The following is a 26,505-nucleotide window of genomic DNA, read 5'->3' as shown; positions in this document are numbered from 1 at the left end:
CTGATTATAAGGGAAGCTTTGCAAAGCTGTACCCACATTTGCCCAGAACTGTTCTGGTTTAACCATGTTGTACTTGAAAATTTGTGATAGTATTTCATTTTCAAAAATGTCTTGGTTCATAATAAGTTCTAAGATTATGCTACAAATACAGCTGATGGTAAAGAATTTGGACTTTATTCTAAATACAATGGGATGCAGTCTTTTTGCTCATTTTGTGTTAGTACAGCTATGAGGATTTTACAGTTGTCTCACACTTTATCTTCTACCTACTCCCTTGTTTGTTCTTCTGCGTCAAGCTAGAAAAATTTTCCTGAATTGCTCCCAAGGTCATCTAGCCTCAAAGAACAGATAAAAGCCCATTTCTGCCTTTTCTGGGCCACTTGACATTTCTACGAGATTACTTCTCTCTGCCTGGATTTCTAATCCTGCAATTCAATTACTGTATAAGCAATCTTGCTATGTTGTTATAAACCATATCTCTATGTTTTAAATATTCTTGCTTATGGCACTTCTTTTCACATATTTTCTAATTTATTTTGACTGATCTTATAGCCATCCAGTCTGCTGAAAATTATTCTGCTGTCCACTTTCTGACCATGGGCAGGTTATTGTACCTTTCCTTTGTAAAATGGAGCTATTAACACTACTACCTCATACGGTTTATATTAGTCTAGGGCTGCCATAACAAAATACTACAGACTAGGTGGCTTCAACAACAGAAATTTATTTTCTCACAGTTTTGGAGGCTTTAAGTCCAAGATCAGTGTATGGTCAGTCAGGGTTGGTTTCTGGGGAGGCCTCTCTTCCTGGCTTGTAGACAGCCGCCTTCTTGTTGTGTCCTCACATGGCCTTTTCCCTATGTACCTGCAGAGAGAGAGCTCTCATGTCTCTTCCTCTTCTTAGAAGGACACCAGTCCTACTGGATTAAGGCCCTACCTTTATGACCTCACGTAACCTTTATTACTTCCTTATAAGCCGTATCTCCAAATACAGTTAGTTGCATTAGGGGTTAGAGCTTCAACATATGATTTTGGGAGGAGACTCAATTCAGTTCATAACAGGAGTATCATGAGCAATAAATGAGATATTACATGAGAAGATACTTGGAGTAGAGTTTCATATTCTATATTTTGATAATTTTAGGATATACTGAAATACATAAGATATTTCTATATATTCTAAATTGATATAATAGTGCTCAATGTTATCTGCTACTTTTATGTTTATTATTTATTTTTGTTCTTGTCTGTCCCTAAGACTTAGCTTTTTTATTTCATCCCTGCCCTCCTCTCTAAGTCAATCTGTAGATCCAGGCTCTCAGCCATTGGGTCGATCATGTACCAAACAGAATTTAATGAGTCGTTCTTCACCAAAATCAGTGATTCTCATAAGTAAAAGTTGAAACTGCTGTTTACACTATCTACAGGAAAACAAAAACTTGGAATATGAGGTAGTTGCTTCAGTTGACCAGGGTGGAGTGGGGCAGTATTATATACAAAATTAATTGGGAAGAAAACGGTATCTTTGACACAAGTCATACTAAGTATTATCTGAGAGAATAATTCAATACAAACAATGATAACACTCATGATTCTTGTCATGATCTGTTGACTCAGAAAAGAAAAAGGGTTTAATTTTTAGTGACTTCAGTACAGCTGATGCAATTATGATATATGCAATCTTGCTATTTTATTATCAACTGTATTCATCTCATTCATCACCTCTGGGTTTTAAATAGTAACTGCACTCATAATGTAGTTAAATGCTGTATTAATTCTCCATCAAATATATTACAGATCCACTCCAAGTGCTAGACCAGATATTCTTATGCCTTACAATGTGAAGTATCAGAGCCAAGGTAGTCAGGAACTGGTTCCCAAATGTTGCCTCATCAATTGGCTGCAAAAGAATTTATCTGAGATATTTGTTTAGATAAAGCTTTCTGGACCCCACTGATTCAAATCTCTGAGGATGTGTCCTGCAGACTTCTCTCCCAATCAGACTCATTGCAAGGGCCCTGGCTTTCTAAGCACTAAATCTCATGAACACCACCAGCATGTGTGGTCAGGTGGCACCCCACCATATTTCCTCCTGATATTCTTGAAACCTAAGAGTTTCATGGAAAATGATTTGAATGCTGCCCGTATTTGTGGTTATAGATAGTAAGAAGGAGGGAACAGAAGGGGTCTATGAAAGTCATAGTATAGCAACGGAGAACAAGGAAGCTGATCGGGGAGATCACTGAAGCTTTATTCCCACTGGGGGAATAAAGCTTCCCTGGTTTTCTCAGGCTAAATTGGCATTTTTATATGAAGTATATATTCGACCCACACAATGCTTTTGTTCAGTCAATGCATTATGAGAATTAATAAGGTAATGTATTTCAAAGTTATTTGAAATGATAACATTATAGATATATATAATATATATATAAAATCTCCAAATCCAATACATATATATATATATTAGTAGTGTTTTTATTCTTAAATATAATAGTATATTAGACTGTTTAAAACAAAATATAATTCTTTGGTTAAGCCAACCATGGTAAGGAGTAGGAGTATTTTATGCGTCATGAAACACTGGCTTAATGTTCCCATTGTGTTTTTTTTTAATATCTGATTGTTGTTATGCCAGGGAGATTTTGTCTCTTTAGAAGACTTGCTTTAATGAAAACGTGTTCATTATCTGTTTTATTGCTGCCTAAAACAACAATGTTTGGTAACAAAGAAGAGAATCTGTTAAAAAAAAAAAAAAAGTTGAACAATAGCAGGCAAATTCGCTGTTACTATTAAAAGGATTCCAGTAGAGCCTCCTACCAGAAACTGTAATAAATAGTTTCCAAAAATCTGCTTTGGAAGATACTAGCAAACAACCAATGCCAGTCCGCCTACTTCTGAAAATTCCTATGCAGCGCAATGAACTCTAGAAGCAAAGAAAACAGAAAACCCGAACACCGGCATTCTGAGCTTGCCTACTGAGGGTGGTGCCCCACGCATGTCCTCACTGCCTCCGATTCATCTAGGAGTAAATTATCTGAAGACCCTGTGGAATTATAAAAGAAGCATTTCATTAGACTCTCAGTCCAATGTTTAGATCTGAGACACTATAAATAAATCTCTCAAGCAGCAACCCTCTCCACTGAGCTCAAATAATCAATTATAGTTCCACTGAGAGAAAGGCTTTTTCTGACTTTGCCAAAAAGCAGGCTAACAGCTGATCCATTCCTGAAGATATTCATGCAGATTCCCAAATAATCACTATTCATCAGGAACATTCTAAGTCAAGCATCCGCAATTTTTTGGTAATGTTTTTGTTGACTCCTCGATGAATCGGAGGCAATGAGGACTGACATCCACGTTTGCAGACACAGGTGTCTGACTTTGGGGAGTGAAGCAGCCTGTAGAATCACAGCAGAGGCAGTGTAGTTTGGGTGGTCATTGTGGCAGCAGTTCCTTCTAGATCATGGTAGAAGGTCTGAGGTCAGATAAGGCAGCTGCTCCCAGGACCCTTGTGTGCTGTTTAATTTCTACTTTCTTTTACTCCAGTCATTACATAAAGGCTGACCTTGTGCAATGCTGTTTTGCAGTGGTTTGATATGATTTCAGATCTACTTGTTAATGACAAAATGAAGTTGTTTTTACGAGTGAAGCAGTTTTCAAGAATGAAGTTAGTGTTTTGATGTAAAAGTGAAATCGCCTGTCAGGACGTCATCATACACGTCTGTGGTTGCCAGTGAGCACGCAGTAGTTCAGCAGCTGAGGGACAGCGCTGTGGGCTTGTGGATGGGCCTCGAGATTGTCGTATTGAGTGAAGTCAGGCAGAGAAAGACAAATAGCATATGATGTCGCTTAGATGTGGACTCTAAGAAATGGCACAAAGGAACTTATTTACAAAACAGAAGTAGAGTCACAGAAGTAGAAAACAAATGTATGGTTATGGGGGGGAGGCGTCCATTGGGAGTTTGGGATTGACATAGACACGCTACTATTTATAAAATAGATAACTAATAAGAACGTACTGTAGAGCACAGGGAACTGTACTCAGTACTCTGTAATGACCTATATGGGGAAAGAATCTAAGAAAGAGTGGATATATATGTATGTATAACTGATTCACTTTGCTGTGCAGCAGGAAGTAACACAACATTGTAAATCAACTATATCCCAAAAAAATTTAATTAAAAAAATAAGAATGGGTGAAGAAGCAGCTGTGACAAGGGGACATTAGGTTATAAATACTCAAGAGTGCGTGAGGGCTGCCCGACTGTTCAGTCTGGGCAAGGCTGCCGTTCGCTCATCTAAACAGCTCTCCAAAGACCTTGGGGCATTAGCTCCTGCCAAGGTGAAGGCAACTCTTCTACCAGGAGTGGCCCCGGGAGGGGAGGTCTCCTTGCCCGCTAGCACCGCTACGGTCATTCGGAGCTCCAAGCTCTAGCAACAGGGGACTTTTCACTTCTGTGCTGGCTGCTGGCCATCAGCTCTGGTTGGTCAACCTGTCTCCCCTGAGAACCACCTCATAGACAGGTACAAGTCCCCTTGTCTGGAACGATAGCATAATTTATCTACTCTTGGTTTGGAGTATGTTATTTCTTTATTGGTTTATGAAGAGACATTATCCTGTATGCTATTGGATTGTGAAATTATTATAATCCCCGCAGTGAACCTGTGTTAAATAAATTCTTGGCAGAGACAATCTCCGTCTCCGAATGAGCATAATTTGCCACGAAACTAAACAAATACCTATTTAAAAATGACATTTAGTGGCATTTGACTTATCATTACAAGCCTATCTTCTGGAATTTCAAGCCATTGTTGACTTCTGAGCCTACGCTGTTACCTCCTAATGAACCACGTTTTCTTACTTTTTTGTCATTCAGTTTACAGCGTTTATCCTCAGCTTAGTTATGAAGTGCCAGGTAGCAACTAATTGCCAGTAATTTATTAGGCAAACACCATGTAATACATAGTACTAGAATATGGAAATCATAATCATCTGTGGCCATGTTTTAAAATCTATACTGATTACATATTTCTTTGGGGACAGTTTTCTAAAATGAGGCCCAAATATTATCTCACAAGATGTTTAGCACTGGAGTCTTTTCTCAGGACTTTCTTTTGTGCAGTTGTATCCAAGCGTCACAAAGCAGTGTCGAATTCTGGTGCCCTGAATCTTCTGCCACTGCACATCCAAAATTGTGTTGTGCGGTCCCTTTGATGTTATTCTTTGATGCCTGCCTTTCTTGCACTATCCAGTTAACCACCAAGTTCTGTCACAATGTATCTCACGTTCATCCACTTTTCTCAGTTTTTACTTCACTACCCTAGTTCCAGCCATCACCTCACCTGGACTGCCCTAAAAGCTTCCTCACCCACCTCTGATTCTATTCCTGCCCTCTCGAATTCAGTACACACCAGCTAAAACCATCCTTCCTTGCTTTCAGTAAAGCCTTTCAATCACCTTCCATTTAATTTAGAATAAAGTCCCATGGACCTATTGCCATGTTGCAGTTTGCTTCTGCAAGAGGAAGTCCCCAAGACAGAGCCCAGCACGCAGGCGGGTTTGTAGAGAGCATCGTGCGCAGTTCCCCAGAGGACTGACAGCCAAGGGCACTCAGCGGGCGGCTCCGCCAGCAGCTGGGAGAAGAAATGCTTCCGTCCTGAAGGAGAATCTGGGTGGCACATGACGTCGGCCGCTATCCGTGGCCCTAAAGCAGCAGTCACGCCCCCTCTGTCAGCACCATCTCATGCCCGGCCTCAGGCACAGCGGCCGTCCGTCAGGTCCTGGGAAACCAAGATCCTGGACTGCCACAGGCCACTGAGGCGCCTCTTCAGTGCCTGGCACCTCCTCATGTGGCCGGCTCTCTCATTTTTCTGGGCTCCGCTTCATCTTCTCTAAAAGGCGTCCCCTGGCTTCCCTGGTTGTAGGTCACCGCCGTTACTCTTTGTTACAGCACTGCCCTTGTTTCCTACATTGCACCCATCGGTCTACTTATCTTTTAAGTCATTAGTATTCAGGTTCTCCACAAGAATATAAGCTCCATGACAAAAGGGAAAACTGTTTTGCTCACACTTGTTTCCCCGAAATCTAACATGGTGCTGGCACATAGTAGGCACTTGATAAGTTTTACTGAATGAATGGATATAAATCCTCAGCCCATGTTTTCTGCTGTGGAAACTTCGCGATTGCCTAGCTGAGACGATCAGTCAGACGGGCTCCATCGTGCTGCAGTGACATGTTAACCTCGGTGACCCAAAGCCCAGAGGGCCTCCTGCCCCCTCTCTGTGCCCTGCTGGGGACACATGCTGCCCTCACTCAGGTTCCCAGGACAAGTGAGGCTTGGTCTCCTGGCTTCGTATTTGCTGAGGCAAGAAGGAGGGCAAGGGACGGACTGTGTGCCTCCTCCCGGAATGACATGTATCTGCTCCCACGTCGCCTGTCAGTGCGAGTCACGTGGTCCTGCCCCGGTCCAGAGGCCGCGTGGACTCCACATCAGCCCTTGTCTTGCAGACGTTGGCCAGAAGCCTCTGTCTGTGGAATCTCATCTGTTCACAGCAGTTAATACAGTTTTGACTTCAGTGATGAAACTGTATTTTTATTTCTGGTCAGGTCTTAATATGTATGGCACGTCTGGGCACATCACACGACAGTATTCACGAGAAGCCATTGTGACACACAAGTGATGCTACCGGGCGTTACCCAGCGCCGACACCAAAACCCCCACGGAAGTGAAGAACTTAAGAAAACCCATTAGCGTTTGAGAATCACTCCGACCGAGGAAAAATAAAACCTGCTTCAGCAATCCATTTACAAAGTTACTCCAAGAATTCCTAATTTTATCTCAAATCTGTAACAAATATTTTTATCGTTTGGATTGTCAGAAAATATAATTTGTGGCATTATTTCTTTAGATGCGTTGAGTTTAAGGAATTTGTGGCAAGGATCTTTTCCAAGTTATCAACCAACTGTGTTTATGTGTGTGTGTGTGTGTGTGTGTGTGTGAACACGTGTGTGTTCACATGTGTACTGAGAGTTGTATGTATTTCAGGGATATTGTAGCAGTGATTAGCACTAATAATGTATCAAAGCAACTTTAAAGTGATTATTGAACGTATAAGAATTATTACAGTAACTTACTAGAAAAGCACAATATTGTTGCCATTAATTATAATATCAATAGCAATAAGCAAATTAATGATTGAGCTTTCCCAACTAATGAGTTATTCGGTACAAGATTGAGAAAGAAGAAAGAAATGGGTTAAAAGCAGAGCTTGAGATATACGTGTGTGGTTACTGGAAAGCATACCTGGCTGAAGAAAATTTAAATGATAATTGCCTTACAAGGTCACCTCACACAGTTATACAAGGCGTAAAACATAAATCTGATTAGGAAACTTCGCCAGGAGTTTATTGATGAAACAAAGCTACACTCCACTAAGACTGAATGCATTTTGACCTAGCCAGACATAATAGATAAAGTGGATTATCGTGAGATAAAACTGAGGAAGCAAAAAGCCTCAAGACTCCATATATAAAAAAGTTTCTAAAAGGGGATATTGTAGGATATTTATTCCAATTAAACTGCTGTTGAATAAAGCTGCCCCCTGTTGACTGTGACCTGATTATGGTAATTCTGTGCTGGTGATTTATGATGATGTATTTTTATATCTACATGCAGAAGTGAAAGAGAAAAATGGATCAGCAATTGATAATTATATTTATAAATCATAACTGACCAACAAGTATCATTTTACCAGTCACAGTAGTCCCAGGAATTCAAAGGCTGCTCTTTATCTTCCCAACTTCCTTCAAATAATATTTATTGGTTTTTTTGTCCTTGGGAAACCTATGGATCAAAATTTGGGTGTAATTTCTCTTTAATGTTCAAGCCCAGGAACCTCTTTTGTTTTAAGAGAAGAATGCAGGCTCCGTGCGGACAAAGACTGTCTTGTTTACCACCATATGCCCAGTTACCATGTAGAGGCCCTCAGTGAATATTTTTTTATTGAACAACGAATATCACAGAGATTTGATGGAGTTAGACCAGGATCTTTCTATAATAATAAAAGGGTAATTTTATCAAAGACTTTTCTTTTCTCTGCCTTGTTTGTTTACTTTTAGTGCTACTCAACCTAGCAACAGAAACTCAAGTGCAAGGAATCACTTTCCTACTTTTTATGGATATTGCGATTGTTTGTTAAGCTCCAAGAATCAACGCCTATTCCTCTATTACATGTGTTGAAAAAAAAAATGCTTCAGGTATTTTGAATGGCCTTTATTTCAAAGGACTTAGGCGTAACCATTTTAATAAATATTATTGATTTATTGAGTGAGTGACATAGAGCTTTATCTTCATTCCCTCGTTCTTTTGCCTGCAGATTTTGCTTAAAAAGTCAAAATAACTTTGAGTGTAATGCCTCTCCTATTCTTCCAATCCTTTGAGAGGTTCTAAACGTGCTTAAGGTTTAACAGGGACTCTTTGGAAGGGCATACTTCTTCTGAGCTCCTTTTCCTAGGTATAGACACTCAGGTGACCTCTCTCCCCGCTTGCCCTCCCCCGCACTGAGTGACTTCTCTGATTGCTAAGTGCAGGGAGAAAAGTCTGGGCGTGCCCCCCAGCATTCCGTGTTCTACCTCTTGGGAGCCAGCTTCTTACCAGGAGGGGGCATCTCTGCTGCCCGGTCAGGGGCACACTCTTTCCTGCCTTGCAGAGCGGTCGAATTCCATGCAGGATTGCCAGCAGTTGGGTGGATGAATGTTTCTAATTCCTAGAGTAAATGGATGGTATCTTTCAACCTAGCCTCTCTTGGTAATAAAGGTGATACATTGCCCCCCATCTTCCTAACTATTTGTCTTGTTCCCTGGGGAGGGATAAAAGGTGTTATTTACTGGACGCCCTCAAGCCTTCATCATTTTTTTTTTTTATAATTTGTCCCATTTTTTTTTTTTTTTTTTTTTTTTTTTTGGTTGTGTTGGGTCTTCGTTTCTGTGCGAGGGCTTTCTCTAGTTGTGGCAAGCGGGGGCCCCTCTTCATCGCGGTTCGCGGGCCTCTCACTGTCGCGGCCTCTCTTGTTGCGGAGCACAGGCTCCAGACGCGCAGGCTCAGTAGTTGTGGCTCACAGGCCCAGCTGCTCCGCGGCATGTGGGATCTTCCCAGACCAGGGCTCGAACCCATGTCCCCTGCATTGGCAGGCAGATTTTCAACCGCTGCGCCACCAGGGAAGCCCAAGCCTTCGTCATTATGTTACATTGGCCGGGATCCCTGAGAAATAAGTTATAAGGAAGAAAACCCCACACGGAGTTGTCAGAGCCTGGGCTTGGGACTCGGACTTCCTGTGGGCCAGGGCATGTTGGCCTGATGTCTGGGGCAACTCACCCTGTAGACACTGTAAGCATGGCGCCTAAAGCCACGATACTTTCAGGGGCCCCTGAAAGTGTTTTCATTTCTTTTAAAATCTGAAGAAAAGAAAGAGATATAATCCAGTTTGGATTTGTCTTTATACCAATGCAGTCATAACACATCATTTTTGATACATTTGTAATAATTTTTTTTTAATTTCAGAGAAGTGGTCCCTGAAGGCACAGAGCCTAGGGTCCACAGAAGCCATAAAGCAGCCACGCTGGGTGGTCTGCAGGAGCTTCTCTTAGACTGGTCGGCCGCCCACAGTGGTGCAGTCAGCTTCTCACTGCGCCGACCTAAGTTACTCTGGCCGTGTGGCTGTTGCCCCGTCTGGGTGTGGGCAGCTGTGACCTCTCTACTCTGCCCACGGGTGAGGGGTTTCTCCTAATAAAGGTAGAGCTGCAAGTAGGGGAGGCTCTGAGCAAACAACACCTGCTCAGCGTCTTTCTGAAACAAAGGCACGAGGACATCAGCACAGGTGCAGTCTCAGGGTACAGGTCACTACAGCTTGCCCCCGAGGTACACCCGGCAAACATTTGCAGAGTGTGGGACCTCAGCGATGATAGTGCGACATGAGCTGGAAGGAGTATTCATTATAGAGAAACAGGTCTTTCTGGAAAGAGACCTTTTAGGTACTAGAAGACAGAATGTATCTGCTGCTTTGAGAAGGTAGGATAGCTGATGGCTGTGCTCCCACAAAACACTAGAAACGTTTTAGAATTAAAATTGAGATGCCCCGATCTACATTTAGGTGCAAGCTGGTCCAAGGAACAATAACCTTGAATTCATGTGGCGTATCCATGGGATTAAATATAAAAATACTCAAAGATTCAATAGATAAACTTCAAAGGGACAGAGTAGCATGAAGACTAGAACCAAGCCGCTGATCAAACCTGTGCCCCCAGACTGAAGAAACATGCTTGGGATTCTAGAATTCACAGTGGAGCAAAGAAAGCACCTGGAGAAATTGATAAAGGCCTCCCCAGGCCTCTCAGGAAAGAGGCATTAAAAATCCCCAAAGTAGCTTTCAGTTCAGCAGTTTGTCGAGGGTGATTTTCCAGTTGGAACAAATGTGGAGAACTTGCTGGACACTTTCTCTGAGATACAAGTCTCTTAAACCTAAGCAATTCCTCAAGTAAAGACAGTGGCAGCAGCCTCTGTGGCACAAGACTAAAAGTGTCTGCTCACAAGAAACTGTTGGGACCAGCCCCCCTGGGGGGCTCACACACAGAGCCCAGAGTGCCCACATGTGAGGCTCAAGGGGGAATGGGAAGGACGATGCTTCACTGGGTGGACAGAAAAGTACCCCAAACAAGATCCCGCAACTGGAACCGTCTCCGCTGCAAACTCTGAATCTCTGCAAAAAGATTTCAGTGTCACAAATGTCACTCTGAGAAAGAAGAGTGTATATGGGTGGGCTTTTCCTTCCAGACATAATAATTCCATAGCACACGAATTCAGCTCTTGCTGACAAATTTCTTCTCTTTAAGTTCACAGCATAGATGTTGTACAGTTCGCATCCTTTGATAGGCAATCTGGTGAAGATAAAACCCAGATTTTTCTTTTTTTTTTTCTTCTCTGCTCTCGTACGCTCAGATACTATTGAGTTTCTGCCATGGTTTTGGCAATATTAATACTGGGTTCTAGGAATGTAATTTTTCCTGGGATAACTGCCAGGAACTGGGAATTGGTTTATTTTCTGCATTTGGTATGGGGCTAGGGCTGTTGACAATCCTTTATGACCTAGTATCTCTTTGAACTTTCTGATAAGTGAGGAACATCGGGACCTGGCATTGAGCTGGTAGGACTTCTGATGCCCTGACAGTCATTCAAGTGAGAATCTAGGCTGCAGAAGTTGCAGGAACTCCACTTCTACCCAGTTCCTGAGAACTCCTTGGACTGAGCGGAATAAGAAATTAGTAGAATCATGTTTGGATCTTATTTTAGCTTGAGATTTTTTTTTTTTTTACTTTGAACTGGTAACCCACAAGAGCAAATGATTTTGATTTTAGATTCCAACTCCTTTACCCATTAACATGCTAAGGGACTTACTCCCTTTTTAAAACTTGTGAAATTCAACAATATTGAAAAATGCACAAAACAAACATATATCTTAATCAGTTATAAAGTGGTAACTCAGGTTCAAGAAATAGGATGTTGCCCCCTGCCATGTGCACCTCCCTTGTCACACCTCCTGCCCCTCAAAGATAACTACTAACCTGGTAAAACACTGCCTAGCTCTTCTTCATTGTACTTTTACCACCTAAGTATGTGTCCCTAAAAACAACGGTTCAAATCTGCCTTTGTGTGAACTTCATCTAAATGAAAGTGTACAGTAGTTTTTGGGGGTATAGGGAATCATTTTCTCAGCACTGTGTCTGCGTGAGCCATGCATGTGCACAGCTGCTGTTTGTTTTCATAATGAACTGAAACCCTGGGTCTGGTTCACTGCCGGTTTGGTCAAGCTGAAACCAGATGGTGTCCTTGGGCTGCAGGAGCTGTCCAGCCTCAGTGCCTGCAATGCAGACCTGCAAATGGATGTGGTCTCTCCACTTGGTGGGTGGAATTCGATTCCATTCTCATAGTTCCAGCCAACACTCCCCTTGATGAGCCTCATTCGTTAGACTTTTATTGATTCTTGGGCTGTTGCCAATGGCCTAGCCGTTCGGTCTCAACTGGGAAAACCGCAAGCTCACAAATTGAAGACACTCCTCTCGGAGGCCACAGATGATGGTAGCAAACGGTGCTACAGCATGAACCATTTGGCTCACTCGTGCCGGTGCCCGTGGTAAGGGCTCATCCTGATGAGACCAAGCCAAGCCGCTGACTGAGTCTGCACCACCCAGTTTGCAAACATCGCTGCCTGGATCCACCATGGCACTGAACATGGCGACACATCCATCATAACGGACTGGGCCAAAGGGAAGGAGTCTGGTTTTGGTGCAGAGGCCAACACCGCATCAGACGTGACCCCTGTCATTTGTCTCCAAGTGAAGGGGCTGCATGGCCTGGGGCACGCCCCCCGCCCCCCACTCCTGGCAGAGTGACTGCGTTGGAACTTGACCCTCTCCTGGACCTATTGGTGGTGCCTCACCACTGTTAACTTTTTTCTGTTTGTGATATTTTCTGTGTTTCCAGTCCTATCAGCTAACCATGGGGCTCTTGAAAGTAATCTGCGTCACGTACTCAGCTTTCTGGACCATTTTCAGTCCCTCCATGGTGTGTCTTTATCACAAAAACTACTCAGCATCAGATGGACAGTCAAGGTGTTGGATGAACCTTCCACGCTCCCTGCCATCCACAAGCATCGGACACCTGATCACCGGAACAGCTTCCTTAAAAATACACTAAAAAAGAATTTCTGACTTTACCTTCCTCATTTCCTCCTGGGCCCACACACTTTGAGAAGGCAGGTCAGTCTCTGACTGTGGCTCTCTCCAGAAAAGGAGCTCCCCCCTCACCTGCTTCCTGGTCATGATCAGAATGAAAGGAGTGGGGAGTTATACAGATTCATTTTGAAAGTTCAGGATTCTGCCCTGCCCATTCCTAGGCATAATGCATCTTTCTTTCCCCCAATAGTGACCCAGCCTGGTTAGTACACCCTCCCGGTGACAGCCCCGCCAAAAGGGGCCCATGGGGAGTCAAACTGATTTCTAGTCGAGCCACCTGGATATATTCCTTTGGAGTTGCCTGGTCCTAGATCATCAGGACAAGGATGGCTATTTGTGGACACTGCTTGCCATCTCCCACGACAACGGCCCACATAGGCTACGCTCAGATGCAGGGGTCTCTGTGCTTTACAAAAATCCCCTTGTCCTGATTGCATCTGACCCTTCTGGACAAAAGTTCTGAGGGTCCGTAAAGGGTAATCAGGAAAAAGGTGAAGTTACAGCTCTTGGAATGGAGGAAGACCATCTTGTGTCAGTGGAGGGGGCCTATACCCTGGGCACATGAAAAGGGGACACCTTAGACCTGGGAGGTGCAGGAAGGGAGGGACATCAATGATCTTTGCCCTTCAGATTCGCCCCGAGAGCCTTCCTCACAAAGAAAAATGGCCTGTTGCCGTTTTCCCAAACATTTAGGGCTCCTTCAGCTTAATGAATAACAACCTGGCATCTCCAGACAAATGGTTCTAACCACATCACTCCCTTTAACCATGTTGAGAAGTCTCTTAGAAAGAGCAGGGGTGGCCTCAGCTCCCGCGTCTCCCTCTCAATATCTCCGAGTGTTTTCTGCACTTCTGCGCCCGTAGCCATCACTCAGATTTTCCTGAGGGTGGGTGAATGCTAGCGGCTGTAGTGTGGGCCAGCCTGGACCAACTTTACCAACTGCTCTCGGTCTCTTTAAAAATAAAGCTAGATTCAATTATCAAACTAAACTGGGAACCCTAAGACTGACCAGCCATTGGGAGGCTATGTTAGAGATACCACCAACCCAAGTCCCTCTCCCCCCGAATAATGGAGGCATCGCTCGGGGTGGCCCAACAATTGTAAATACTTTCTGTACAGGGGTGCCATGAGCGTCCTTGGGATTGTCCATCTGTGTGGAAACCAGGCATTAACTTGCCTCCATCCTGAAACCGAAGTGCCTTGCACCTAAGAAGTGATTTAGAAAACACCACCAGTAGCTCATGTAGCTCTCAGATGACTGCACAGATCTCTCCAAAATGAGGCTGCCCTTGATTTCCTGGCGTCGCTCCCCAGAGAGACAAGTGACTCATGATTTATGCATACTCTGAGGATAATTATTCTTACGGTGGGAGTCTTACATTTAGAAAAGATGGTTCGAAATTTGTTCCTAACTTTAGCTGAATTGCTCAGTTAAACTACCTCGGTGCTGGAAAGCAGGCACTGATGGTTTATGGGACTAGTTCAGCTGGTAGGGTCCAGGATTCTGCGGGGGAATGGTTGACATCAACACTGCAAGGTTTTCCTCATCCCGCCGTTTGGAGCCTTGTGTATAGTAGCCTTAATTACATGCTGTATGAGACACGTTGGAGGGGTTTGGTCCCAGCCTCTGTTGATCAGATTAGTCACAGTGGCTGACACTGTCACAGACTCATGGGAAAATTAGCCAGAAACCAGAAATGATGGGAAAATTTGCTGGCACACAATTCTCCATGGGTCTCTGTGTCTGTGCTCTTCTGTAAGCAGAGGCACTTGCTGCCTTTTTCCTAGACTATCTTTTCGAGGATGTTTGTATAACATTCTTTGGGAGATAGAGATCAGTGTCTTTCTCTGGAGCAGAGGGCAGGTTTGTGTATTACACAGTATAATAAAGATAATGGTCTCCCTCCAGGGCAAAGTTGAGGCAAGCTTACTGCCCATTAAGAAAGATGTGGGTTCCTAAAGCTTGGAGTTCCTCAGCTGTGACACAAACCACATGTGCAGGATATACCTGGGACCCTGAGGGACGTGAGAGGCTGGAGGAATTGATGCAAACACTATCCTCTTGCTACTTTCTGTACCTTGAGTAATGGAGCCCTTTGACTTGAAATAGCCTTTGACCCAGGAGGCTGGTGTGTTCTGTCAGCAGCCATGAATCTATGGCAGGTAACTTATTACATTTTAAGTAGGGTAAAATCTCAGATCCTTCACGTTCTTGACAGGGAGGATTTTTTTTTTTTTTTTAATTAGCCTGCTTGGGAGTCATTGGGTTCTTGAATTTGTGGACTGATACCTTCCATTTGTGTTGGAAAATTCTCAGCCATTATCTTTCCAAATTTTGCTTTGGACCATTCTCTTTTTCCAAGACCTTGATTAAACATATGTTAGATTTTCTACTTGCATCTTCTCTCCTTCTTGTTCTTTCTTCTGTCTCTTTCATCTTGGTTGGTTTCTTCTGACTCATCTTCAGATGCACTAACTTTCTTTTAGTTAAAGCTGACCTGCTGGTGTACCCGTCCATTGCCGATAGCGAGTTTTACAGTTCGAAGATAAATGTTTTTTTAATTTTTTGCTTTCAAATCTGCGATGTCATTTTTAAAGACCCCATTCCTGCTGAGATGTTAGTTTGGCATCTATCTCTATAAGCTTAGTAAAATACTTGATACATGTTAGATTTCTGGAAACTTCACTATCCCGAATATTTATGGGTCTCTTCCTGTTGTTCTTTGTGCTGGTTCTGATTCATATCGATACATCTTTTTGTGTGTTTCCTTATTTTTCAATGAGTGCTAGAAATGTTTTTAAAAAGATGTATAGAAATAATTTAAGGCCTGTGATATTGTCTTCTTCCAGAGAGCATGCTTTTTGTTGTTTCTTTCTGACAGGTGCCTATGAGTACTAGCAATCTTGAGTCACCTTAATCCAATCTCCAGGACAGAAATTTTCTAGACCATGTAGATTGTAGTCATTGAAAGCAGCTGGCTTACTTCTGGTTCATTCTTACTTCTATATTTTACGGCTTTTGGATATCAGCTCTAAGTGTGAGCCCTGTACCATGGTCCTCGATTTTGGCAGGCCTTGTACTTCAACTTTTATTTGTCCTTCCTCCAGAGACTGTTAGGAGGATTGGTTAACCTCTCTGCCATCTCTTCCTGTTCCTAGGACAAATGTGGCCCCAAATCCCTTGCTCCCCTCTCTGGATTTTCCTCTTGTCCTAAATTCTTGGTCCAATTACTTCTCACTTTTTTCATAGTTTGTTGATATTACTAGGAACATGGTCTTAATATTTCATCCAGAAATGTTTGTTGTCTCCACTGGGAGGTCTGTTCTGAATTAACTAGCCTGCCATTACCAGAAGCCAACATTTATTTATTTTGTCAGTTTTTATTTTATTGCTTGTAATTCACTTAGAGTAAAATGCACAGATCTGAAATATACACTTGAGAAGATTTTTTAAAATATATATTCCATGTTACCAGCACCCAAGTAAAGATAGATAATACTCCCATCTTCCTGGAAAGATACCTCATTCCCCTTTCCAATCAATCCTCAACTCCAACCCCAGAGATCATTCTTTTAATCCATATCACCATATATTTATATTGTTGATCTTGAACTTCATATAAAGGAAATCATATAATATGTACTCTTTTGCTCAACAGAAGTTTTTGAGACTCTTCTATGTTTTGCACACATCAGTAGCTTAATCGGTTTATTGTTCAACTGTATTATGTTTTATAAATATACCACAATTTGGTTATCCATTTCCTATTGATGGACATTTGGACTATTTCCGGTTTTGATTCATATGAATATATCCATTAGGAACATTTTTTTAGGATTCATCTTTTCTCATGGAAAATGAAAGGGCATTCATATTTATATTTAGGGCATCTCTGTTACTGGAGATTCTTACACCAAGCTACATCTTCCAACCTCATCTTCATCCACTTGTTTCAGTTGCCATATTTTTTGTTATTTTAAAATTTATTTATTCAACAGATTCTTGTAAAGCACTTAGTTTGTGTTAGACATTGTTCCAAATACTTTTAAATAGTAACTTATTTAATAGTCCTGACAACCAGTTGGTGTAGTTATTATTACTATTCACATTTATGAATGAAAAAACAGAGGCACAGGAAGCTTAACTGACTTACTGGTGGTCCCAGAAATGGCAAGTCAGAGGGTCAGGATTCAACGGCCCCAGAGGCGTTGCTGCCTCTCCGGAAGAGTTCATATATGAGCAGGGAATACCTACAACACACCCTCAGATAACCTGAGAATAACTAGGCCCGTTAAATATGCTGCAGATGTTCTTTATAATAAACCATTGTACAAAAGAAAGTGGGTCAATATTAAATGTGCTTGTTTGAATAGCCAGATTGTGAAACGGAAGGGACTTATCCCAAATGAGAGAGAGAGGAAAGATACACTTTAAAAACCTATTTGATCCCAATTAGCTCCTCACTAATGTTCCCTCACTTACTCAGACACTGATCTTTCGCTTTCTCCACATATGAGCTGCCAAATCCCCGTGACAAATATGTGAAGGGGTGAAGGGCACCACTGTCTTGCCAGGACCCTCGGTTGTCTCATGAAGTCTGCCTTCCCCACCCATCCTCAAGAGTAATCTTATCTTGGTTTCGTGGACAACAGCGTCATACATACTCATCTTTGTTTGTTTCTGCAAAATATTTAAAAAGCCCACTCCTGCCTTTGGTGATATTACAGACTAAGGCCAGGTTGGGGAGCTCCCCAAGAAAGCTGGACCAGGCCAAACTTGAAGGCAGTTGCCTTGAAAAAATCAAGCCACAATGTAACTGTAAGGAAAAACTGAGGGTTGAGAGTGCTTCCTGCATCAAGTGAGAAAGATGGGCGAGAATATAAAACACTGAACCAACGTTGAGGTTGGTGGTCAAACGAAGGCTTCTCTTGACTTTTTGCCCCTTTTACATTCTGGGCCATCAGATAATAGAACACAAAAAATTGCATAATCTCAAGAAAATCTACTGTAAAAAACTGGATATTTTATTTGTTCCGCGACCAGGCTGAGTCAGCTGATGTTGATTTAACGCTGGGAGAGCAAGGACCTTGTCTGCCTGTTGTGCGTCGTCTCCCAGCTCACAGGACCTGCCCCAGCAGGATGTGGTGAACCGGGAGTCCTATCTTGACCTGCTCAGCAGAGGCGTAGGTTGTGGTTACTTAGTAGTCAGAAACTGCAATTTATTACTGGAGGGTGAGCTTGGTTATGATTTTAGAAACAGTGATAAAATCAGAGGCTCTCAAATTCAGGGGTTGCCTTTAAAAGGAAATTGAACAAAATGCAGGCCAAATTCTCATACACTCTTACAAGTCTGTGATAGCACTATCATCCTGTTTCATAGGTAAGAAAACAGGCCCAGAGGTTTAGGGAACTTGCCCAGGTTCATGGAGTTCACAGCTAGAGCTGGGTCTCTGAAAGACCTCACCCTAGCACTTTCTGCTGCCTTACCCAGTTTATCCTGGGACATGTGTAATGCCAGCTGACAGATGCTCCTCAGAGTAAATGCCCAGGCTTTCAGATGGCCATACAGCTTCCACTGTCTGCATTCCCCTACTTGTACAACTTTATTTAATTCATGGGCTGGTTTAGGGTTGCTGTAATACATAACAAAATATATTGCGCTGTTACCATTGCCTTATTACCGTTGCAATGATCACATCTTCAGATAAGGTTTTGCAGTTCCAGAACCTTGGTTTCTTTCTTTCTTTCTTTCTTTTTATTTATTTATTTATTTATTTATTTATTTATTTATTTATTTATTTATTTATGGCTGCGTTAGGTCTTTGTTGCTGCGCACGGGCCCCCTCCAGTTGCAGCGAGCGGGGGCTACTCTTTGTCGTGGAGCGCAGGCTTCTCACTGCGGTGGCCTCTCCTGCTGCGGAGCACAGGCTCTAGGCACGCGGGCCTCAGTAGTTGTGGTGCGCGGGCTTCAGTAGTTGTGGCACACGGGCTCTAGAGCGCAGGCTCAGTAGTTGTGCTGCACGGGCGTAGTTGCTCCGCAGCTTGTGGGATCTTCCCGGACCAGGGCTCGAACCCGAGCCCTGCAATGTCCCCTGCATTGGCAGGCGGATTCTTAACCACTGTACCACCAGGGAAGCCCCAGAACCTTAGTTTCTTAGATGAGGCACCATGGATTCTAATGTGAGATCAGGTTTATTTCTAAGACCTGGAGTGTCTGCTCTCTTCCCTGTATCCAAGACTGTTGAGCATCTTTGTCCTGGGCCTGGGAAAATGAATAAAATATTCCAAAATATTTATGATGAACAAATTTCTTAGGAAGTTATAGCTATCCTTCATATCTTGAAGCAAAATATATCATTTAAGAAGATGTATATATATACACACACACACACACACACATACAAAGGAATATTACTCAGCCGTAAAAAAGAAGGAAATAATGCCATTTACAGCTACATGTATGGACCTAGAGATTATCATACTAAGTAAAGTAAGTCAGAAAGAGAAAGACAAGTACCATATGATATCACTTATACATGGAATCTAAAATATGACACAAATGAACTTATTTGTGCAACAAAAACAGACTGACAGATATAGAGAACAGACTTGTGTTTGCCAAGGGGCAGGGGGCGTGGGGGAGGGATGGATGGGGAGTTTGGGGTTAGCAGATGCAAACTAGTATCTATAGAATGGATAAGGAACAAGGTCCTATTGTACAGCACAGGGAACTATATTCAATATCCTGTAATGAACTATAATGGAAAAGAGTATGAAAAAAGAGTATATATATCTCTGAATCGCTTTGCTGTACACCAGAAAGTAACACAACACTGTAAATCAACTATACTTCAATAAAAAATTGAATATATCACTTATTTTATATGGAACATTGGTTATGAATCCCAGTTCCAGAAATGGGCCTATTTTCTAACACCAGAGGGAGTTCGATAGATTTCTTTCATGTGAGTACATATCTGTAGTTGGCAGAGAGTAAAGTACTGTTGAAATTTGGACATTTAATTAGACAAACACACAGCAAAATTGTAGTGTTTATTATGCAATGGATTCTAATTTAAATAATTTAAATAACAAAATAATAGGAATCATTATAATAAAACTAATAGTTGCTGAGCTTCTATCATGCACCATGAATGCTATACATTACTGCATTTAAACCTGACAACATGTGAGGTAGATTCTTTCATAATGACGCTTATAATTGGAGATTAAAAAAATAGATTTAAAAGGAGAGCACACAGGCAGTACACGTGCTGTCAAAGACACTGAAATCTTAGCATCCTAGACAGGGGCACTTGTAGATCCCAGTTTTCTTAGCCAGTTGGCAACATCCCAGGGCAGTTGACATGTTTTACCTCTTTGAAGAAATGATAACTATTAATTGTAAAAGTATACCTATAAAAAGGCAGATGAGATCGCCATGCTGTACTTGAAAGATCATTGTAACATCATTTCACTGCTCAGACGGCCTCACGCTTTGGATCTTCAAAACGATGCCATAGTGAAAGTCTTCCCTTTAAATCGTCTTGAAAATAAGTGGTTTGTTAAAATGAGAAGGTTACAACAAATTCTTAATCACCAACGATTTGGGTGGGGCCTTTCAGCTTCAGCCCAACGATATACTTGAGTATTCAGTTAAATACTATTTATAACCCAAATATGGCACAAATGTACACTGTAACTCAGGCCAAGATAGAGGGGGAAGACAGTGAGTACCCTAGACAATACGAATGTTTCAGCTCTAACCTGTGAATGATAACATGAGAAGAGCTGCAGTGACAGAAGTTCAGGCATGAGTCCCAGCACTTCCACTTGAAGAGGTAGAATCTCAGCAGATTGCTTGGTCATTAAGTCTCTGCTTCCTCACCTTGTACAGAAGGGATGAATGATGCCTACGCTGTATTTTCTTTATAAGGACTCAGGAAAATATAAATATATCAGGACTTTTCCTGTAAATGTGAGAGAAATCCCAATCCACATGGGTTTAATTAACAACTAAAAGGAATGTATTATTTCATTTTACTGTCAAATCTGTATTACCATCAGATCCGGCTACTTCAGGTGCAGCTAGATCCAGGTATTCAGATGAAGGTGCCATGACACTACCTCCCCAGATCCTGACTATGCTTTCCTTCACATTGGCTTCCTTCCTAGGCAGGCTGTTCCCTTACTGACGAGGAGAGCTCTAGCATCTTTAGGGTTAGATCTTGCTATCTTAACTTTCCCTGCTGAATAAGAGCATCTTTCCCAAAACTCTAACAGCAGTTCCAGAAATATCTTCATTGGCCTAATTTGGTCAACTGTCCTTTTCTGGAGCCAGGAGGTCAGGAACATGGACTGAGGTTGGGTGAGATATGATCCTCTAAACAAAAGATGGGTTTGCAAAAAACAAACAAACAAACAAAAAACTCCATTATAACAGATGAAATATCTAGAACAATGAGTGCATGGCATGTAGTAGGTGTTAATAAGTATATATTAATTTAAAATTAGAATCTATTTTTTAAACCCTCAAATATGTAGAGCTACCAGCTCTCAGCCAAGTTTTTCTGGACCCCATATATGACTAGAATCTTTTTAACCTAAAGGAACCTCTACTCAGGGCTGACCACATAGGTCCATTTAACGTGACTCAATTTTTAGGATAGAGGCTGTTCTGAGTTTTGGAGAAAGCCTGTGATTTTTCCCCAAAGAGCCTGGATGAAATCTAAGTAAATCACAACTTTGCAGATAGTATTTTATTCTTCTTATGGATTCTTCTAATGCTAGCAGGAATTACTCTTTTGTTCCATTATACTGGAAGTATGGCTAGAGCCAGAAGCAAGAATTTACCCCCCAAAAGTACAATCAAACAGAATAGAACACCTCTCATCCCAACTTTCCCCAACTAACAACATAAATAATTAATATGATGATTATAATCTTTATGAGCGTTTATCCTTCATCAATAATTAGAGATATCTAATAGGAACCCGAGGCATCAGTATCTATAGTTCTGCTGTGAGTACGTTGCTTTTTTAGGACAGAGGCATTACATCACAGTGCCTAAGTCCATGCCAGGAGTTTTAACAACGTGCTTTGTGAAGTATCTATTTCCATGATTACAGCTTTTGGGTACGTGTAGATAAACTAATTAAACAGAATCTACAGAACCTACAGAATGGAGATAAGGCTAAATTCAGTTATTAATTCCCTTTAAGGATTTCAACTTCAAGTGTAAACATTTCTGTTTTTCTTCAAATTCCTATGTATACAAACATGTAAAGCTCCAGTGTATTCTGACCATCTAAGACCTTTATTTGCCTTTATTTTTTTCCTCATGAGATTTCATAAAATTAAAAAACAAGGGCTATGTTTTTAATGGTGTCTTAAGCACAGCAGTGAGCTATTATCCCACCAATAGCAACTTGCATAATTTTTTCTCTTTCATTTTATCAGCCCAGCCACCATTGAACTTCAGATTTATGAGCAAATGACTTTTCTCAGTTTGTATTCACTGTGCACAAATCCTCCTCAAAATCCCTGGTCCGCAGCTGGGAAGATGACTGCCGTTGTACTGAACATTAGCAACTTTGCTATTTGAAATGTATCCCTGTAATTTCATTTTTTTTGGAAATTAGCAATAAAAAGTCAATTAGAGCCTTTAGATTTCTACCAGAGAATATGGGATCACATTTTTTTTTAAAGGAAATGGTTATTTCAATGGGCTCACTCTATTTCCTCTACATAAAAATCTTTATGCTAAGATTTATCAACTGGAAAGCACTAGAAACAGGCAATTTTTATTATGTCCCCTTGACATTTTTAGTATAACAGCTTGGGTCAAAACTGCAGTTAAGTCAAAACAATTTAGCGCCATAATCTCTGGAAATGAAATTCTCTCTTCTTTGAGAATTTGAAGACTCATCGGGCCACATTTGAAAGTCATTATGATATTCAGCATCTGAATGACATGAAATTAAGTCTCTGAAGTACGCGCGCGCACACACACACACACACACACACAATGCCAATTCACATAGTACCTGGGATGCTAAAGGAAGCTGAGCAAGAACCTTGAAAGGGGAAAGATTAGGGGACGCAGGGGGCGCCTTACAGAGGAACTGTCCTCTGACAACTGTACCGTGGGGAGGAGCAGAGACAATACCCAGAAAGGTGACAAAAGGAGGAACCCCAGGGGCCCTTTTTCTTTGGACGTTGCTCTGAGGATCACCCCTGATCACTGAAGTCCTAATTCCCACTCCGTTATCCTATTGAGATACTGAGTTGAAGGTCACCAGCAAACGCCTCCTGTCCTTTCCTTGATCCTCATTCTTTTTGTTTTTACTCAGTTATTTGACCCTCTTTTGAACATTCAGCGTTGTTTTCAATGAACTAACTCTCAACTGCCCTATTCTTTGGCCCTTGTATCAGCTTCCTCTCTGCTGTTTTAATGGGAGCTGCTCACCGACTCTTAACCTTGAATAATCGAGAAGTATTAGCCCAGTCACCAAACATTCCCCTTTTCCTTGGTTCCCAGGTGTCAAGCACACACAAGATTCCAGCTCATGTAATCATCAGAGCATGGATAGCTGCCCCACTCATTTAGGTGCTAATTTAGGTACCTGATTAAATGCAGTCTTAGACCAACCTCTCCACTGTGTGTAAGTCTCTGTGACTCTGTCTCACTCTGTGTACAAATCGTACTTGCTCGTTCAGACGGTAAGTGCTTAAAAATAGAAAATATGGGCAGTAACTTGAGCACGTATTTTAGAGTCATAACTGTGTTCAAATACTCTTATAGGTCACTAACTCCCTGAATTCCACTTTCTTCATCTTTAAACTGTAAATGACAATAATACTCACCCCTCCAGGATAGACTAAGATAGTAAATGAGAAGATTTATGTAAAACATGTGGCTTATAGTGAACTCTCAATAAATGATTTCTGGGCTTCCCTGGTGGCACAGTGGTTAAGAATCCACCTGCCAATGCAGGGGACACCGGTTGAGCCCTGGTCTGGGAAGATCCCACATGCCGCGGAGCAACGAAGCCCGTGCACTGCAACTACTGGACCTGAGCTCTAGAGCCCGCGAGCCACAACTACTGAGCCCACGCGCCGCAACTACTGAAGCCGGCACGCCTAGAGCCCATGCTCTGCAACAAGAGAAGCCACCGTAATGAGAAGCCTGCGCACGGCAACGAAGAGTAGCCCCTGCTCGCTGCAACTAGAGAAAGCCCGCGTGCAGCAACAAAGACCCAATGCAGCCAAAAATAAATAAATAAATTTATATAAAAAAATGATTTCTTCCTGTGTTTTTATCTCCTCTCACATCGCCCATTCTAGTAACAAAACTGTTGAGCTCAACTTTGGTTTGATTGATTGATTGATCAAAACTAACAAGATCAGTTGGGATATACTGGCTAATCACCACATCACTCTACCACATCCTCTCAACATGGTAAATGATAAAAGTATTCATCTCAATAAATCCCTTAAATTACTAATCAATATTTTATTTTTTAAGAAAACACAAATGCCAGGAAAATAGGTGCACAGTATTTTTCATGTGTCTTTTAAATATTAATAAAATAACTTATGATGTTGCCTGGAAGGGTCTATAATGTGAAAAATACAGCATCTAGTTTATATTTGATGAGTTCACTTACTATGAGTTATTTTATTTAGCCTTAATTTTTATTTAGTGATACTAGAACTAGAGATGGTAAAAGTTGCCAAGGGAGAGTTTATGCTAATGAAAGAAATAGAGGTGGGAAATCAAGGAGCTCATTAAAATAAAGCGTGACATCTTGACATAAAATCCTAACTATTGGAGAGCAGTATTTTCCTACTAGTAAAACTATAAGGAGTTAAACTTACTGCTCCAACGATAGCAGCCTTATTGAAATAAACGTGTTCCTCAACCCAAAAGAATCCAGTCCCCTGGTGAGCTGATGTGGAGGTAATTATTTATAATAGCACTTACCGGTAGAGAGGAAGGAGTGAAACCTTAGAAGACACTGAGGCATGACTTAGGTGGGTTTTATTTCTGATTCTAAAGCACTGAACTGGATGTGGGTGCAGTGACTCAGAGTATTGTGATGGTCCAGCTGTCCACGGGGCATGCCTCTCTGGTGCGTACTCACGCCTCGCCACGCCAGGGGAAAGACTAACTGGAGGGTCATCTCCTCCCGTCACTTAACTAACGCAGTCTCACATTTAGTTACTTCGTCTTCTATAGTCTGCAGTGCATTTTCATTGATTCCCAAAGCACATGTGAAATGGCACACTGGGGCCAGTGAATAACCGCTTAGTCTAGTTCTCTGCCTGTGAGAACAAGACCAAGGGGCATTTCCAGAAAGAGGGCAGTGACTGCTTTCTAATATTTTATTTTATCTAATTTATTTTTCTGGGAGCCACGCAGTCACTGGGGAAAGAAGAAGCCTGCTTTATCTGACACATTTATTTCACAGCAGTACGTCCTTTGTCTTAGGGATGTTTCATATAAATCAGTGCAAGATACACGGCATGAAAAGCATGCAACACTGACCACTATGACCAATCACTGATATGCTCCTGTATTCCCAGAAAAGCCGCTTCTGTTTTCTTAGGTTTTTGTTATTATTTGTGATTCTGGAACTTCTCGGAAGAATCGGGAAGCAATACAACAATTAACAGGCCCCGAGCCTGGTCATACAAATGTATAAACAAGCTCCCTGTATAATATGTCATTTTGTATCTTGGCGTATTCTTGTTGGCTTAAATGCCAAAATACTGTCACTCTACATTATTGTTCTTAAATAACTTACTCGATTTCTCTTCTAAAAATATAGCTTGTCTAAGGATGCCCTTATAAACAGTTGCATTTCATTTCTAAACTACATCAGATCGGGTTTAACAAAGATTATGGAGCTAAAAAATATATTGTTTTGCTTGGTTTGGGAGAGTCAAGATGAAATACTTACGTTTACTTGAAATTCTCTGGATATTATATGTCCTCCAGGAAGCCCTGCTGGACTCTTCGCTTCCAGGATTAGGCCCTTCCTCTTTGTGCTACCCTGTCCTCACTTGTATTTATTTTATGGCTGTTTCCTCCTCTAGACTCTGAGATCCTTGTGGCAGGGATTGGTCTGCCAGCATCCAGCAAATTACCTGACATATAGTAGGTGCTTAAAGAAGTGTTCAGTGGATGAATAAACACTCTAAAGTTATGAGCCTGTGACTTTCCAGTCTATCCACTTACACATTTTTTTTTTCCCTGACAACGGTGAAAGCCACAATTTGGCGAATTTGATGAGTGATCATTAAATCATCAAGTCATGGACTATTTGATACTTTAGCTCATGGCCTACAAATACGACCATTTTCAAGGTTTGAATCGATGGGCTTAATTTTTCCTTGATATTATGAATACCAGTTACAGGAACACCAGGAACCCCTTACGCAAAGTCTTCAGAGCGCTCGTGACAGTTAGATCTCCCCCAAAGGGAAACAATCTGTGTATAAATTTCAGTACCTGGAGTTTGAAGTTCGGAGCAGGGAGGCGGGATGTCATCTTGCAGCCAGCACGGAAAGTCAGGAGTGTCGGGAACCGGCAAGTGTTGCCATGGCCCCCGCAGAATACTGTCAGACCAATAGGCGGGTGCGAAGCACTTTTACGGACAGTATAAATATTTTGAGCTGGAGGCATCGTTACCAGCTGATATTTTCCTTCC

General features: G+C 41.8%; 2 protein-coding genes across 11 annotated transcripts in view; one reads left to right on the top strand and one right to left on the bottom strand.

Annotated features, from left to right (window-relative positions):
• The window catches only part of ASB5 (ankyrin repeat and SOCS box containing 5), an 87,439-nt gene that overhangs the window by 10,331 nt on the left and 50,603 nt on the right, over positions 1 to 26,505 (top strand). The window lies entirely within an intron of this gene.
• On the bottom strand, positions 709 to 26,503 carry LOC309619435 (uncharacterized protein). Of its 10 annotated transcripts, XR_014238950.1 has the most exons (6): positions 25,756 to 26,298; positions 23,416 to 23,519; positions 20,558 to 20,760; positions 20,207 to 20,336; positions 12,772 to 19,052; positions 6,611 to 9,456 (listed from the first exon to the last, which is right to left on the bottom strand). XR_014238950.1 is itself a non-coding variant. In XM_082374630.1 (3 exons), the coding sequence occupies exons 1-3, from the start codon at positions 26,478 to 26,480 to the stop codon at positions 732 to 734; spliced, it is 387 nt and encodes a 128-aa protein (XP_082230756.1). In that variant the 5' UTR covers positions 26,481 to 26,503; the 3' UTR covers positions 709 to 731. The 10 variants fall into 10 exon arrangements, 2 of the variants coding, with proteins under 2 accessions (XP_082230756.1, XP_082230757.1); XR_014238946.1 differs by lacking the exons at positions 23,416 to 23,519; positions 25,756 to 26,298 and adding an exon at positions 26,307 to 26,503; XR_014238947.1 differs by lacking the exons at positions 23,416 to 23,519; positions 25,756 to 26,298 and adding an exon at positions 26,307 to 26,503 and having other exon boundaries at positions 20,558 to 20,678.

The sequence above is a fragment of the Balaenoptera borealis genome (genome assembly GCF_965194805.1).
Source record: "Balaenoptera borealis genome assembly, chromosome: 21".
Lineage (NCBI taxonomy): Eukaryota > Metazoa > Chordata > Mammalia > Artiodactyla > Balaenopteridae > Balaenoptera > Balaenoptera borealis.
This window is presented reverse-complemented; position numbering and strand designations above follow the sequence as displayed.

What these genes read in the sequence shown, in the direction of transcription:
- LOC309619435 (XM_082374630.1), bottom strand. Translation starts at nt 26,480, where the DNA reads ATGCCTCCAGCTCAAAATATTTATACTGTCCGTAAAAGTGCTTCGCAC. An exon ending in CTCCGAACTTCAAACTCCAG is followed by an intron (nt 9,457 to 26,306) that starts GTACTGAAATTT and finishes TCTTTTCTTCAG; the next exon opens with ATTTTAAAAGAAATGAAAAC. An exon ending in ATGCTTACAGTGTCTACAGG is followed by an intron (nt 865 to 9,376) that starts GTGAGTTGCCCC and finishes CTCTCTCTGCAG; the next exon opens with GTACATAGGGAAAAGGCCAT.